This window comes from Oncorhynchus clarkii, chromosome 21 (assembly GCF_045791955.1).
Source record: "Oncorhynchus clarkii lewisi isolate Uvic-CL-2024 chromosome 21, UVic_Ocla_1.0, whole genome shotgun sequence".
NCBI lineage: Eukaryota > Metazoa > Chordata > Actinopteri > Salmoniformes > Salmonidae > Oncorhynchus > Oncorhynchus clarkii.
The window spans coordinates 53609015-53624882 of NC_092167.1; the positions used below are offsets into that span (position 1 = coordinate 53609015).

The 15868-nt window shown below is 47.0% G+C and overlaps 3 protein-coding genes across 3 annotated transcripts in view; 1 reads left to right on the forward strand and 2 right to left on the reverse strand.

The window, feature by feature from the left end:
• Window positions 1-8038, reverse strand: part of LOC139379144 (7SK snRNA methylphosphate capping enzyme-like) — a 32618-nt gene extending 24580 nt beyond the window's left edge. The window contains exons 1-2 of the mRNA XM_071121984.1: window positions 7854-8038; window positions 5214-7109 (exon numbers count right to left, since the gene is read on the reverse strand). Of these exons, the coding sequence (XP_070978085.1) occupies window positions 5214-7061 (1848 nt within the window). The 5' untranslated portion in view covers window positions 7062-7109; window positions 7854-8038. The remainder of the gene's footprint in view (window positions 1-5213; window positions 7110-7853) is intronic.
• The window catches only part of LOC139379146 (high mobility group protein B2-like), a 371903-nt gene that overhangs the window by 127998 nt on the left and 228037 nt on the right, over window positions 1-15868 (reverse strand). The gene's annotated exons all lie outside the window — the stretch shown is intronic.
• LOC139379263 (zinc finger CW-type PWWP domain protein 1-like) overlaps window positions 9480-15868 on the forward strand; it is a 36879-nt gene continuing 30490 nt past the window's right edge. Inside the window, exons 1-2 of the mRNA XM_071122062.1 lie at window positions 9480-9495; window positions 9844-10358. Of these exons, the coding sequence (XP_070978163.1) occupies window positions 9480-9495; window positions 9844-10358 (531 nt within the window). The remainder of the gene's footprint in view (window positions 9496-9843; window positions 10359-15868) is intronic.

Sequence of the window (15868 nt, forward strand, 5' to 3'; positions counted from 1 at the left end):
TGGCTGCGTTTTCAGGACATCGAAGCTACGTCTGGTAAGACGAGGGGTGGGGGGGTCTATTTGTCAATAACAGCTGGTGTGCGATGTCTAATATTAAAGAAGTCTCGAGGTATTGCTCGCCTGAGGTAGAGTACCTTATGATTAGCTGAAGACCACACTATCTACCAAGAGAGTTTATCAGTGGTTCCCATACTTCTTAATGTCCCGTACCCCTTCAAACATTCAACCTCCAGCTGCGTACCCCCTCGAGCACCAGGGTCAGCGCACTCTCAAATGTTGTTTTTTACCATCATTGTAAGCCTGCCACACACACACACACACACTATACGATACATTTCTTAAACAGAAGAATGTGTGTGAGTTTGTCACAACCCGGCTCGTGGGAAGTGACAAAGAGCTCTTATAGGACCAGCGCACAAATAATAATCAGTCATTTTGCTCTTTATTTTAACCATCTTACATATAAAACCTTATTTGTTCATCAAAAATTGTGAATAATTCACCACAGGTTAATGAGAAGGGTATGCTTGAAAGGATGCACATAACTCTGCAATGTTGGGTTGTATTGGAGAGAGTCTCAGTCTTAAATCATTTTCCACACACAGTCTGTGCCTGTATTTAGTTTTCATGCTAGTGAGGGCCGAGAATCCACTCACATAGGTACGTGGTTGCAAAGGGCATCAGTGTCTTAAGGACAACAAAGTCAAGGTATTGGAGTGGCCATCACAAAGCCCTGACCTCAATCCTATAGAACATGAAAAAGCGTGTGTGAGCAAGGAGGCCTACAAACCTGACTCAGTTACACCAGCTCTGTCAGGAGGCCTACAAACCTGACTCAGTTACACCAGCTCTGTCAGGAGGCCTACAAACCTGACTCAGTTACACCAGCTCTGTCAGGAGGCCTACAAACCTGACTCAGTTACACCAGCTCTGTCAGGAGGCCTACAAACCTGACTCAGCTACACCAGCTCTGTCAGGAGGCCTACAAACCTGACTCAGTTACACCAGCTCTGTCAGGAGGCCTACAAACCTGACTCAGTTACACCAGCTCTGTCAGGAGGCCTACAAACCTGACTCAGTTACACCAGCTCTGTCAGGAGGCCTACAAACCTGACTCAGTTACACCAGCTCTGTCAGGAGGCCTACAAACCTGACTCAGTTACACCAGCTCTGTCAGGAGGCCTACAAACCTGACTCAGTTACACCAGCTCTGTCAGGAGGCCTACAAACCTGACTCAGTTACACCAGCTCTGTCAGGAGGCCTACAAACCTGATTCAGTTACACCAGCTCTGTCAGGAGGCCTACAAACCTGACTCAGTTACACCAGCTCTGTCAGGAGGCCTACAAACCTGACTCAGTTACACCAGCTCTGTCAGGAGGCCTACAAACCTGACTCAGTTACACCAGCTCTGTCAGGAGGCCTTACAAACCTGACTCAGTTACACCAGCTCTGTCAGGAGGCCTACAAACCTGACTCAGTTACACCAGCTCTGTCAGGAGGCCTTACAAACCTGACTCAGTTACACCAGCTCTGTCAGGAGGCCTTACAAACCTGACTCAGTTACACCAGCTCTGTCAGGAGGCCTACAAACCTGACTCAGTTACACCAGCTCTGTCAGGAGGCCTACAAACCTGACTCAGTTACACCAGCTCTGTCAGGAGGCCTACAAACCTGACTCAGTTACACCAGCTCTGTCAGGAGGCCTACAAACCTGACTCAGTTACACCAGCTCTGTCAGGAGGCCTACAAACCTGACTCAGTTACACCAGCTCTGTCAGGAGCCCTACAAACCTGACTCAGTTACACCAGCTCTGTCAGGAGGCCTACAAACCTGACTCAGCTACACCAGCTCTGTCAGGAGGCCTACAAACCTGACTCAGTTACACCAGCTCTGTCAGGAGGCCTACAAACCTGACTCAGTTACACCAGCTCTGTCAGGAGGCCTACAAACCTGACTCAGTTACACCAGCTCTGTCAGGAGGCCTACAAACCTGACTCAGTTACACCAGCTCTGTCAGGAGGCCTACAAACCTGACTCAGTTACACCAGCTCTGTCAGGAGGAATGGGACAAAACTCACCCAACTCATTGTGGGAAGCTTGTGGAAGGCTACCCGAAACGTTTGACCCAAGTTAAACAATTTAAAGGCAATGCTACCAAATTCTAATTGAGTTTATGTAAACTTCTGACCCACTGGGAATGTGATGAAATAAATAAAAACTGAAATTAATCATTCTCTCTACTATTATTCTGACATTTCACATTCTCAAAATAAAGTGGTGATTAACTGACCTAAGACAGGGAATTTTTACTAGGATTAAATGTCAGGAATTGTGAGAAACTGAGTTTAAATGTATTTGGCTGAGGTGTATGTAAACTTCCGACTTCAACTGTATGCGATAATGCTTTTCATGTACTACAGCTCAGCGTTCAACACCGTATTGCCCACAAAGCTCTTCACTAAGCCAAGGACCCTGGGACTAAACACCTCCCTCTGCAACTGGATCCTGGACTTCCTGACGGGCCGCCCCCAGGTGGTGAGGGTAGGTAACAACACACACTGATCGTCAACACGGGGACCCCTCAGGGGTGAGTACGTAGTCCCCTCCTGTACTCCCTATTCAGCCACGACTGCATGGCCAAGCATGACTCAAAAACCCTCATAAAGTTTGCCGACGACACAACAGTGGTCAACGGCCTGATCACCGACAACGACGAGGCAGTGTGGTGGCAGGACAACAAACTCTCCCTCAATGTGAGCAAGACAAAGGAGCTGATTGTGGATTACAGGAAAAGGAGTGTCGAACAGGCCCCGTCGATGGGGCTGCAGTGCAGCGGGAGTTTCAAGTTCCTTGGTGCCCACATCACCAACAAACTATCTTGGTCCAAACACACCAAGGCAGTCGTGAAGAGGGCACAACAACACCTTTTCCCCCTCAGGAGACTGAAAATATTTGGCATGGGTCCCCAGATCCTCAAAAGGTTCTACAGCTGCACCAACGAGAGCATCCTGACCGGTTGCATCACCGCCTGGTTTGGCAACTGCTCGGCATCTGACCGTAAGGTGCTACAGAGGGTAGTGCGTATGGCCCAGTACATCACTGGGGCCATGCTCCCTGCCATCCAGGACCTCTATACCAGGCGGTGTCAGAAGAAGGCCCAAAAATTGTCAAAGACTCCAGTCACCCCAGTCATAAGCTGTTCTCTCTGCTACCGCACGGCAAGCGGTACCAGAGCACCAAGTCTAGGTCCAAGAGGCTTCTAAACAGCTTCTATGCCCAATCCATAAGACTGCTGAACCCCCCCTACTCAATGTGTATTATGTATATGCATAGTCACTTTACAGAGAATCGCTCCAGCTGTCTCCAAGCAAAACACACACACTAACAGGTGTACAAGCACTCACACACAGGCCGGCAATCACAGCTGCAGCCCAGTGTAGTCGATCACAGCTGCAGCCCAGTGTGGTCGATCACAGCTGCAGCCCAGTGTGGTCGATCACAGCTGCAGCCCAGTGTAGTCGATCACAGCTGCAGCCCAGTGTAGTCGATCACAGCTGCAGCCCAGTGTAGTCGATCAGAGCTGCAGCCCAGTGTGGTCGATCACAGCTGCAGCCCAGTGTGGTCGATCACAGCTGCAGCCCAGTGTAGTCGATCACAGCTGCAGCCCAGTGTGGTCGATCACAGCTGCAGCCCAGTGTAGTCGATCACAGCTGCAGCCCAGTGTAGTCGATCACAGCTGCAGCCCAGTGTGGTCGATCACAGCTGCAGCCCAGTGTAGTCGATCACAGCTGCAGCCCAGTGTAGTCGATCACAGCTGCAGCCCAGTGTAGTCGATCACAGCTGCAGCCCAGTGTAGTCGATCACAGCTGCAGCCCAGTGTAGTCGATCACAGCTGCAGCCCAGTGTGGTCGATCACAGCTGCAGCCCAGTGCAGGCTTCAGACAAAGTAGGCCTCTTTCTTCTGTCTTACACACATCAAACAGATGTAACCACAAGGTGATACAGACCTAATTCCTTCTAGCGAAATCACAGTTTGAATATGTGGTAAACTGCTTCAGAAAACGCAAGTCCTTACAGAGACAGAAGTGTGTGTGTTGCAGGGAGTGATGGTTGTTGGCCTGTGTCAACACATCTAACTCTCTTAGGACATGTCCAGCAGCTCCACTTCATTTAAACTGAGAGGAAACCCGTCTTTGAATTGAATAGAATTCTACGATTCACAGCAATGAGAGTTTGAATCGGTTTCCTCTCACGACCTTCACCAGCCAGAATGTTAAATCAAATTATATTTCAACTTAAAGAACCGGTTGTCCGTGCTGTTGGTATTTTTTTGCAGGTAGGAATGTGAGAAAATATACCCACAGGAAAGGATAATTACAACAACTGTTCAGTGTCTACAGAGTTGTATCACCTGAAGTATGCACACATGAACAAGACACATGAACAAGACACATGAACACTAGCCCAGCTGGAGCAGGTGTTCACATGGTTCTGCTTCAGGTGACAGAAATCTGAAGGCACAACCAGCGCTTCCAAAAAGACCAACCACACAGACAACCGGTAAAGTTAATATATTATTTTATTCAGCATTCTGGCTCATTTCTGTCAAACATGGAATAAAATGCAATTCAACATCCGGTTTCCAGGACAGACAGACGTACAGACAGACAGACGTACAGACAGACAGAGGCAGACAGACAGACGTACAGACAGACAGAGGCAGACAGACAGATGTACAGACAGACAGAGGCAGACAGAGGGGCCATCTTGTCCTATAAGATGGAGGCTAGTAGCTTACAGCAGAAACACAGAAAACTCAGACTACTTATACATGTTATAACAGCTCATAGAGGCTGGATATACATGTCATAACAGCTCAAATACCACATGTTCAGTCTGGCTTTCCCCTCAGCTCAGCCCTCTCACTCACCTCTAACTAAGCTGTAAGTATTTTACATTTCAATTATATTGTTGTATTCTCTTTTTGCTGTACAGGTTTTTTGAAAGTCGCATTAAATCCCATATATTATTATTAGTTCATAATGTCCACCTATACCATATCACACACACACACACACACACACACACACACACACACACACACACACACACACACACACACACACACACACACACACACACACACACACACACACACACACACACACACACACACACACACACACACACACTCTCTCTCTCTCTCTTACCGTTATGAAGGAGACGTTGTTGGGGAACGTTCCAGGTGTTCCGTGGGCCAGGGTGGATGGGGGGAAGAGGGGGGGAGCAGCCATGGGACCCCGACACACCCTGAAGGAGAGGGGGAACGGAGGGAGAGGGCGACCTACACCCCGGGGGCCACTCGAGGGCGACAGCAACGTCAGGGTTCTCTTCAGTTCCTCTAGAGCGCTACACTCCTCGTTCTGGCCCTCCTCCTCCATCTTCTTCTCAGCCGTACCGGACGCCATCTTAGTTCCGCTCTGTGTTCTTCCTTCACTCTGCTCAGCTGTCTCAGCTTTCTGTTTACTTTCTCCCCCTCTCTCCCCTATCCATTCCTCCCTACCTCTGGCATCCTGTGTGAGTCGTTCGGACAGGAAGTGGCGAATGTTCTGCCTAGCGGCGTGCACCAGCCGCCCGTCCACATCAATACCTAGGATGTGGGCTGGGTTAAAGTGGCGTGCGATGGCCAGGGTCAGATGACCGGTGCTGCAGCCAATGTCCAGCACTGTCTTCCCTCTGAACCAATCGGGTCGAAGCAGGCCCAGACGAGGGTCCTCAAACCGCCCCACCTGCCCATCACGGTAACCATAGTAACCGTGGTAGCCATAATAACGGCTGTAGTTGCCGTGCTGGAACCTGTTTTTCTTCTTCTGGGGTTTGTGGCCGAAGGAACTCTGGGGCTGTTGCTGACCTCCCACCACTGACCCTGACCTCTGACCTCTGAGGCCTGATCCTGGCACCAGGGGGGTGTGGAAGGTGTTGGGTGGGGCAGTGGTGAGGGCGGGGGTCGGAGTAACCGACGAATGGTCAGATCTCGTTGAGGTGGTACGCCGCCGTTTACGCTGCCGATGGCCTCCGTCGCCATGGGGACGGGGTTTAGAGGTGGAGCCAAGTGGCGGATGGGTGTGTCTCCGGGGCAGAATGGGCGGAACTACCTCATCCCGACAGTTGATGGTGGTGTTGAGTTCGTAGGGCAGAGGAGACTGTGGCACTGTGCTTCCAGAGACGCCCTCTCTGGGAACCTCCGGTACTGCAGCTAACTCACCAGTAACGCTGACGCTGGCAGGGAACAGAGCCAACACCTCACCTCCTGTCCCCGAATCACCCCCAGCTTCTACCTTTGACCCCTCAGCCTGTGTGGGGGGTTCAGGCTGCGCCCCCCCTCCTCCTCCTCCGTGGTGACGGTTGCGGTGTCTCTTCCTGTTTTTCATGGGGGAGACCAGCACCCCTCCCCCCTCCTCCCCTCCCCCACTCTTCAGGTTCAGGGGGTCTGTGATGTCACGCGGTACCAGGATCTCTACAGGGTCTCTGGCCCGGGCCGGTAGGGGCGAGGACTTGGGCGTCTCGGCGTTCAGTGTGCGGCTCACCTCCTCATCCATTAGAGAATTGAGGTTCAGCGGGTCGAAAATGTTCCCGCCCAACAGGAAGTTGGAGGGAAGGACAGGGTCTGATTGACTGTCACTGTTGGCGCGGCGACGGCGCTTCCCGAAGCCCGGGTGCTTGAAGCTGCCGCCCAGGGAGTAGCGCCGCTTCCCCATTCGCTGCTGCTGTCCTGGAGGGAAGACCTGGGGGTTGTTGTGGAGGGGCTGAAGGCCGTTTTTGGTCTTTAGGGGGTGTGTACTTCTTGTTTTGGGGCCGTGGGGATGTGGCTGTTCCGTTAGAACCAAACTTCCGGTGAATCCGGTTGGTCCCAGACAGGGAGGGTGAGGGGACATCATTACCCCACCCACCCTGTCCACTCCCCCCCCTCCTCCTGACGCAGGGCCTTCTGGGACAGCAGCGTCACCCCGCCCATCACGCGGTAGAACAGTCTCTTTGTCCAATGACATCCTGATCATCTTTTTCCTGTGGGAGACACTGCGGGCGCCTCGGCCAATGGCATCGATCTACAGACAGGAAGTGGGAGGAGTTAGGGGTCATTTACACACCAGATTAAAAAAACAGCTGATCTAAGGCAGTATCTCAAATGACACCATATTCCCGTTGTTGTGCACTACTTTTGAACTGAGTCAAGCTGCCACACATAGGGCTCTAGTCAGAAGTAGTGCACTATTTAAAAGATAACAGGGAGCCAGCCATATGAAACACTTCCCTCCAAACCTGTTACTTTTGCATCATTCTCTCTCTCTGACTGTCAGCCTCTCCTCAAGCTGCTCTCACGCCTAGACAGATAAGGTGCAGAGCCAAACTATCTAACAGGCCAAGCTCTGTGAGCGGTGTGAGAGTTCTCCAACCTCGCACTCCCCCTCTTTACGTGCCGTGCGTGGCTCCGCCTCCCGCGTATTAAAATAGAACAGCTAATCTGCATAAAAACGTCACTCATTCTCATGAATAATTCAGCAGAAGCGCGAGCTGCGTGGAAAACCGCGCAACCACGCACAATGAGTGACAGCCGAACGGCCAGGCCCCCTCACACACACACACACACACACACACACACTGCCTTCCCCGACCGAAGCTGCTCTCTCTCCACGGCGGCTCCCTCCCCCGAGACACTGCTTTAAAAAAGACAACAAAAATACACCCATCAACTGACTTAGATGTTTCCTAACGTTCTCCTACTGCGAGTAAACCTGACCTCATGCACTTCCTACTAAAGTACACGATCAGATCGAAATAATAACACCTACATGAAAGACCCCTTCCGAAGAAAAAAAAAATCGTTTGCGTCAGACCATTACATTTTTGTCGTCCTGTCTGATCAGGTATCTGTGTGTGTGTGTGTGTATGTATGTATGTATGTAAGCTACTGAGGTTCTCGCTCTCTAAACTCTGAACCGTTTCTGCAACTGCTTGAGCTGAGCTATTTACCGCTGAGTTTCAGCGGAGCCACGCTCTTTATATGCCCCCGCAAACACACACACCATGGGCGACATACTATCCGACCAATAGCTGCTCTCTCTGGGGCCCGACCTCCTCAAAGTGACCAATGGAATCTTTGCCTCGGCCTGGAAAGATGATTATGTCCCGCCTCCTTAGGAGAGGTATCCCCGCCTCTGCCTGTCAGAATTGTCAACTCATCGATTTTGGCGTGTCATTTAGCCCAATAAACGTTAAAATGATGTTAATCAACGCTATATTTGATACAGACACCGAATGAACCACTCAGATCCGTGTTAGTTCAGTCTGTGCGTGTCGAGGAAGTTGTTTGTTAGCGACAGAACAGGGATCTGAAACGGACACCCCAGCCCATGTCAACAAGAAGGCAGTTAGCGAAAGCTATATTTTACTGCAGATCGTTTATGAATACCCCCACCAGTTAAACCAGTCGATAGTATGAAAGACAGCATATTTGGTAACGATAGACAACAAAGATGTGTCTTATATTAAGTTGTTCCCCTCCCCCACTCCCCTCCCGCATCTTGCCCATGTGTAAGGAACACGGCTTATGGGTAATGTATTTTTTTCAATACCTGCCAGGACACACGACAAAACAGTGAACGTTTTGCACAAAACGGATTGAAAAGTTGCTTAACTCGGAAGACGTAGTTCCCACATGAAACTAGGTAAACTACAAAGCATAGCAACGTCCACAGAGTGGGCACTGCCCATGACAACGTCCACGGAGAGGGCACTGCCCATGACAACGTCCACAGAGTGGGCACTGCCGATGACAACGTCCACAGAGTGGGCACTGCCCATAGCAACGTCCACAGAGTGAGCACTGCTCATTACAACGTCCACAGAGTGGGCACTGCCCATGACAACGTCCACAGAGTGGGCACTACCCATGACAACGTCCACAGAGTGGGCACTGCCCATAGCAACGTCCACAGAGTGGGCACTGCCCATTACAACGTCCACAGAGTGGGCACTGCCCATGACAACGTCCATAGAGTGGGCACTGCCCATAGCAACGTCCACAGAGTGGGCACTGCCCATGACAACGTCCACAGAGTGGGCACTGCCCATGACAACGTCCATAGAGTGGGCACTGCCCATAGCAACGTCCACAGAGTGGGCACTGCCCATGACAACGTCCACAGAGTGGGCACTGCCCATAGCAATGTCCACAGAGTGGGCACTGCCCATAGCAACGTCCACAGAGTGGGCACTGCCCATGGAACTGGCCAAACAGAACGCTCTCAGAAGTGGCGGTAAAACCGTCGCGAGGCCGGACCAGAGTAGCGGTGCTAGCTGGCTACTGAACCACCTCACACTGCGACTTTAGTCATTCAACAATTAACCGAGATTATATACCGGTGTTTAACTGGAAAGGCGAGAGCTACACCAAAGATACATCTCACTTAAGGAAAATGGAAACAGTTGCGGGTAAATAGCAAACGTTAGTTAGGTAGCGAAGTAAGCAATGTTAGCTGGTCAGTGTGCCGATAGATAGCTAGCTAGCTAGATGCCGTTAGCTTAGCAAGATAACTCGAGCCAGCTTGCTAAATAGATAGCTTTCAGTTTAGCTAGGTTAACGTCGTTAGTCCTTTGGCTAGGTAACTTTCCGTTAGCTAGCTAAGTTAGTCGAGGATTGTTGCTAAAGTTATGTAACTAGCTAGCTAATTTGCTAGCAGTTAATTACATATCTAACTACATTGCTAACTTGGCTAGCTTTGTATTTTGTCGACATGTTGACAGACTGCATCATGACATGTTTTTGGTAACATTACACAGGTCAGAAAGAGAAGGCGAAGTTTGCCCCGCTGGTGCCCCGTGAGAAGAAGCCAGGGCATGGAGAGAAAGGAGGGGGAAAAATGAGTGAGAATAAGTGGAAAGGAGAGGGGGGTGGAAATAAGGAGAGAAACATTGATGTAGGAAAGAAGACAGGAGAATCATGTGAAGGAGAGAGAGGAGTAGAGAGCAAGGGTAAGGCCTCTGGGTTAGAGAAGAAAAGAGGAGAACGGATGAAGAAAGAAGGGAAGAAGAAGACGCCAGATACAGAAAAAGTGAGGGCTGCAGATGAAGGGGTTCCCCAGCAACAGGAAGGTAAAGGAGAGAGAGGAGGAGAGGGAGCGAAGGAGAATAAAAAACAGAAAAATAAGGAAGACCTATCCAGGAAGGAAACAGATAAAGGGAAGGAGGGAATGAATGTGAAAAAGAAGAAGAAAGAGAATGAGAAGGTCAGGAAGGAAGGGAAAGAGACAAAAAAGAAGAGACCGAGGGATGAGACAGAGAGCAATAAGGTAAGAGTAGAGAATATTTATTGTCACAAGAATACAGTTAGTGTTCCTTACTTAACCAGTAGTCATACAGTTAGTAGGCCTTACTTGACCAGTAGGGTACAGTTAGTAGGCCTTACTTAACCAGTAGGATACAGTTAGTGTTCCTTACTTAACCAGTAGGATACAGTTAGTAGGCCTTACTTAACCAGTAGTAATACAGTTAGTGTTCCTTACTTAACCAGTAGGATACAGTTAGTGTTCCTTACTTAACCAGTAGGATACTGTTAGTGTTCCTTACTTAGCCAGTATGATACAGTTAGTGTTCCTTACTTAACCAGTAGGAAACAGTTAGTGTTCCTTACTTAACCAGTAGGATACTGTTAGTGTTCCTTACTTAACCAGTAGGATACAATTAGTAGGCCTTACTTAACCAGTAGGATACAGTTAGTAGGCCTTCCTTAACCAGTAGGATACAGTTAGTGTTCCTTACTTAACCAGTAGGATACAGTTAGTGTTCCTTACTTAACCAGTAGGATACAGTTATTAGGCCTTACTTAACCAGTAGGATACAGTTAGTAGGCCTTACTTAACCAGTAGGATACAGTTAGTGTTCCTTACTTAACCAGTAGGATACAGTTATTAGGCCTTACTTAACCAGTAGGATACAGTTAGTAGGCCTTACTTAACCAGTAGGATACAGTTAGTGTTCCTTCCTTAACCAGTAGGATACAGTTAGTGTTCCTTACTTAACCAGTAGGATACAGTTATTAGGCCTTACTTAACCAGTAGGATACAGTTATTAGGCCTTACTTAACCAGTAGGATACAGTTAGTGTTCCTTACTTAACCAGTAGGATACAGTTAGTAGGCCTTACTTAACCAGTAGGATACAGTTATTAGGCCTTACTTAACCAGTAGGATACAGTTAGTGTTCCTTACTTAACCAGTAGGATACAGTTAGTAGGCCTTACTTAACCAGTAGGATACAGTTAGTGTTCCTTACTTAACCAGTAGGATACAGTTAGTAGGCCTTACTTAACCAGTAGGATACTGTTAGTGTTCCTTACTTAACCAGTAGGATACAGGTAGTACGCCTTACTTAACCAGTAGGATACAGTTAGTGTTCCTTACTTAACCAGTAGGATACAGTTAGTGTTCCTTACTTAACCAGTAGGATACAGTTAGTAGGCCTTACTTAACCAGTAGGATACAGTTAGTAGGCCTTACTTAACCAGTAGGATACAGTTAGTGTTCCTTCCTTAACCAGTAGGATACAGTTAGTGTTCCTTACTTAACCAGTAGGATACAGTTATTAGGCCTTACTTAACCAGTAGGATACAGTTATTAGGCCTTACTTAACCAGTAGGATACAGTTAGTGTTCCTTACTTAACCAGTAGGATACAGTTAGTAGGCCTTACTTAACCAGTAGGATACAGTTATTAGGCCTTACTTAACCAGTAGGATACAGTTAGTGTTCCTTACTTAACCAGTAGGATACAGTTAGTAGGCCTTACTTAACCAGTAGGATACAGTTAGTGTTCCTTACTTAACCAGTAGGATACAGTTAGTAGGCCTTACTTAACCAGTAGGATACAGTTAGTGTTCCTTACTTAACCAGTAGGATACAGTTAGTAGGCCTTACTTAACCAGTAGGATACAGTTAGTGTTCCTTACTTAACCAGTAGGATACAGTTAGTAGGCCTTACTTAACCAGTAGTAATACAGTTAGTTGTCCTTACATAACCAGTAGGATACAGTTAGTGTTCCTTACTTAACCAGTAGGATACAGTTAGTGTTCCTTACTTAACCAGTAGGATACAGTTAGTAGGCCTTACTTAACCAGTAGGATACAGTTATTAGGCCTTACTTAACCAGTAGGATACAGTTAGTGTTCCTTACTTAACCAGTAGGATACAGTTAGTAGGCCTTACTTAACCAGTAGGATACAGTTATTAGGCCTTACTTAACCAGTAGGATACAGTTAGTGTTCCTTACTTAACCAGTAGGATACAGTTAGTAGGCCTTACTTAACCAGTAGGATACAGTTAGTGTTCCTTACTTAACCAGTAGGATACAGTTAGTAGGCCTTACTTAACCAGTAGGATACTGTTAGTGTTCCTTACTTAACCAGTAGGATACAGGTAGTACGCCTTACTTAACCAGTAGGATACAGTTAGTGTTCCTTACTTAACCAGTAGGATACAGTTAGTGTTCCTTACTTAACCAGTAGGATACAGTTAGTAGGCCTTACTTAACCAGTAGGATACAGTTAGTAGGCCTTACTTAACCAGTAGGATACAGTTAGTGTTCCTTCCTTAACCAGTAGGATACAGTTAGTGTTCCTTACTTAACCAGTAGGATACAGTTATTAGGCCTTACTTAACCAGTAGGATACAGTTATTAGGCCTTACTTAACCAGTAGGATACAGTTAGTGTTCCTTACTTAACCAGTAGGATACAGTTAGTAGGCCTTACTTAACCAGTAGGATACAGTTATTAGGCCTTACTTAACCAGTAGGATACAGTTAGTGTTCCTTACTTAACCAGTAGGATACAGTTAGTAGGCCTTACTTAACCAGTAGGATACAGTTAGTGTTCCTTACTTAACCAGTAGGATACAGTTAGTAGGCCTTACTTAACCAGTAGGATACAGTTAGTGTTCCTTACTTAACCAGTAGGATACAGTTAGTAGGCCTTACTTAACCAGTAGGATACAGTTAGTGTTCCTTACTTAACCAGTAGGATACAGTTAGTAGGCCTTACTTAACCAGTAGTAATACAGTTAGTTGTCCTTACATAACCAGTAGGATACAGTTAGTGTTCCTTACTTAACCAGTAGGATACAGTTAGTGTTCCTTACTTAACCAGTAGGATACAGTTAGTAGGCCTTACTTAACCAGTAGGATACAGTTATTAGGCCTTACTTAACCAGTAGGATACAGTTAGTGTTCCTTACTTAACCAGTAGGATACAGTTAGTAGGCCTTACTTAACCAGTAGGATACAGTTAGTGTTCCTTACTTAACCAGTAGGATACAGTTAGTAGGCCTTACTTAACCAGTAGGATACAGTTAGTGTTCCTTACTTAACCAGTAGGATACAGTTAGTGTTCCTTACTTAACCAGTAGGATACAATTAGTAGGCCTTACTTAACCAGTAGGATACAGTTAGTAGGCCTTACTTAACCAGTAGGATACAGTTAGTGTTCCTTACTTAACCAGTAGGATACAGTTAGTGTTCCTTACTTAACCAGTAGGATACAGTTAGTGTTCCTTACTTAACCAGTAGGATACAGTTAGTGTTCCTTACTTAACCAGTAGGATACAGTTAGTGTTCCTTACTTAACCAGTAGGATACAGTTAGTAGGCCTTACTTAACCAGTAGGATACAGTTAGTGTTCCTTACTTAACCAGTAGGATACAGTTAGTAGGCCTTACTTAACCAGTAGGATACAGTTAGTGTTCCTTACTTAACCAGTAGGATACAGTTAGTAGGCCTTACTTAACCAGTAGTAATACAGTTAGTTGTCCTTACTTAACCAGTAGGATACAGTTAGTGTTCCTTACTTAACCAGTAGGATACAGTTAGTGTTCCTTACTTAACCAGTAGGATACAGTTAGTAGGCCTTACTTAACCAGTAGGATACAGTTATTAGGCCTTACTTAACCAGTAGGATACAGTTAGTGTTCCTTACTTAACCAGTAGGATACAGTTAGTAGGCCTTACTTAACCAGTAGGATACAGTTAGTGTTCCTTACTTAACCAGTAGGATACAGTTAGTAGGCCTTACTTAACCAGTAGGATACAGTTAGTGTTCCTTACTTAACCAGTAGGATACAGTTAGTGTTCCTTACTTAACCAGTAGGATACAGTTAGTGTTCCCTACTTAACCAGTAGGATACAATTAGTAGGCCTTACTTAACCAGTAGGATACAGTTAGTGTTCCTTACTTAACCAGTAGGATACAGTTAGTAGGCCTTACTTAACCAGTAGGATACAGTTATTAGGCCTTACTTAACCAGTAGGATACAGTTAGTGTTCCTTACTTAACCAGTAGGATACAGTTAGTGTTCCTTACTTAACCAGTAGTATACAGTTAGTGTTCCTTACTTAACCAGTAGGATACAGTTAGTAGGCCTTACTTACCCAGTAGTAATACAGTTAGTTGTCCTTACTTAGTACTCCTTAATTAGCCAGTAGTAAGTATGACAATGCTATAGTGTAGTTTGATGTAAGCCAGGGGGATGTGCTAGCAAGGGCATGTGTATATAAACGTGGTATGTTCCAAATAAACAGTGGGGGTATGCCGTACCGGTAAACATCAGCCTATCACAATAATGAAAGCCAAATTAAAAGGTATTACACCATTATTTATCATTACAGCATGTCAGAGGCATGACGAATGACTGAATAGACTAGAAAACAGGTGGTGTAGCCTACGCTCCAAAATGCCATGTGGTTCATGAGAACACAGAAATTATACCGACACCGAGATGTGCGCAGACAGCAGTGGACATCAATTCTGGCCTCATGTCATTACACTTTGTGGTGTTTTGTGTAACATGTGTCTCTTTCCAGTCACCACTGTTTGGAGGCTGGACTTTTGTAAAATGTAAAATAAATAATGTGTGACATTACATGGGTGTAATGTTTACAGATTATTAGGGTTGTGGGAGGGGGGGTTGACTGCGGAGATTATGTGTATGGGGGGGGGGGCAGAGTTGACTTGGCTGGGCTAGGATGGCTGGAGTCTTTGGCCATTTTTGGGGCCCTCTGACACTGCCTGGTATAGAGGTCCTGGATGACAGGAAGCTTGGCCCCAGTGATGTACTGGGCCGTACACACTACCCTCTGTAGCGCCTTGCTGTTGGAGGTCGAGCAGTTGCCATACCAGGCGGTGATGCAACCAGTCAGGATGCTGTCGATGGTGCAGCTGTCGAACCTTTTGAAGATCTGAGGACCTATGCCATATATTTTCAGTGTCCTGAAGGGGAATAGGTGTTGTCGTGCCCTCTTCACAACTGTCTTGGTGTGTTTGAACCATGATAGTTTGTTGCTAATGTGGAAACCAAGGAACTTGAAGCTCTCAAATTGCTCCACTACAGCCCGTCGATGAGAATGGGGGCATGCTTTGCCCTTCTTTTCCTGTAGTCCACGATCATCCCCTTTCCTTGATCACATTGTGGGAGAGGTTATTGTCCTGGCACCACACATCCAGGTCTCTGACCTCCCTATAGGCTCATCGTTGTCGGTGATCAGCGTGTGTTGTTACCTAATCTTACCACCTGGGGGCGGCCTGTCAGGAAGTCCAGGATCCAGTTGCAGAGGGAGGTGTTTAGTCCCAGGGTCCTTAGCTTAGTGATGAGCTTTGTGGGCACTATGGTGTTGAACGTTGAGCTGTAGTCAATGAACAGCATTCTCATGTAGGTGTTCCTTTTGTCCAGGTGGGAAAAGGCAGTGTTGAGTGAGAGTTGCAAAGAAAAAGCCACATCTCAGACTGGCCAATACAAATAAAATATTAAGATGGGCAAAATAACA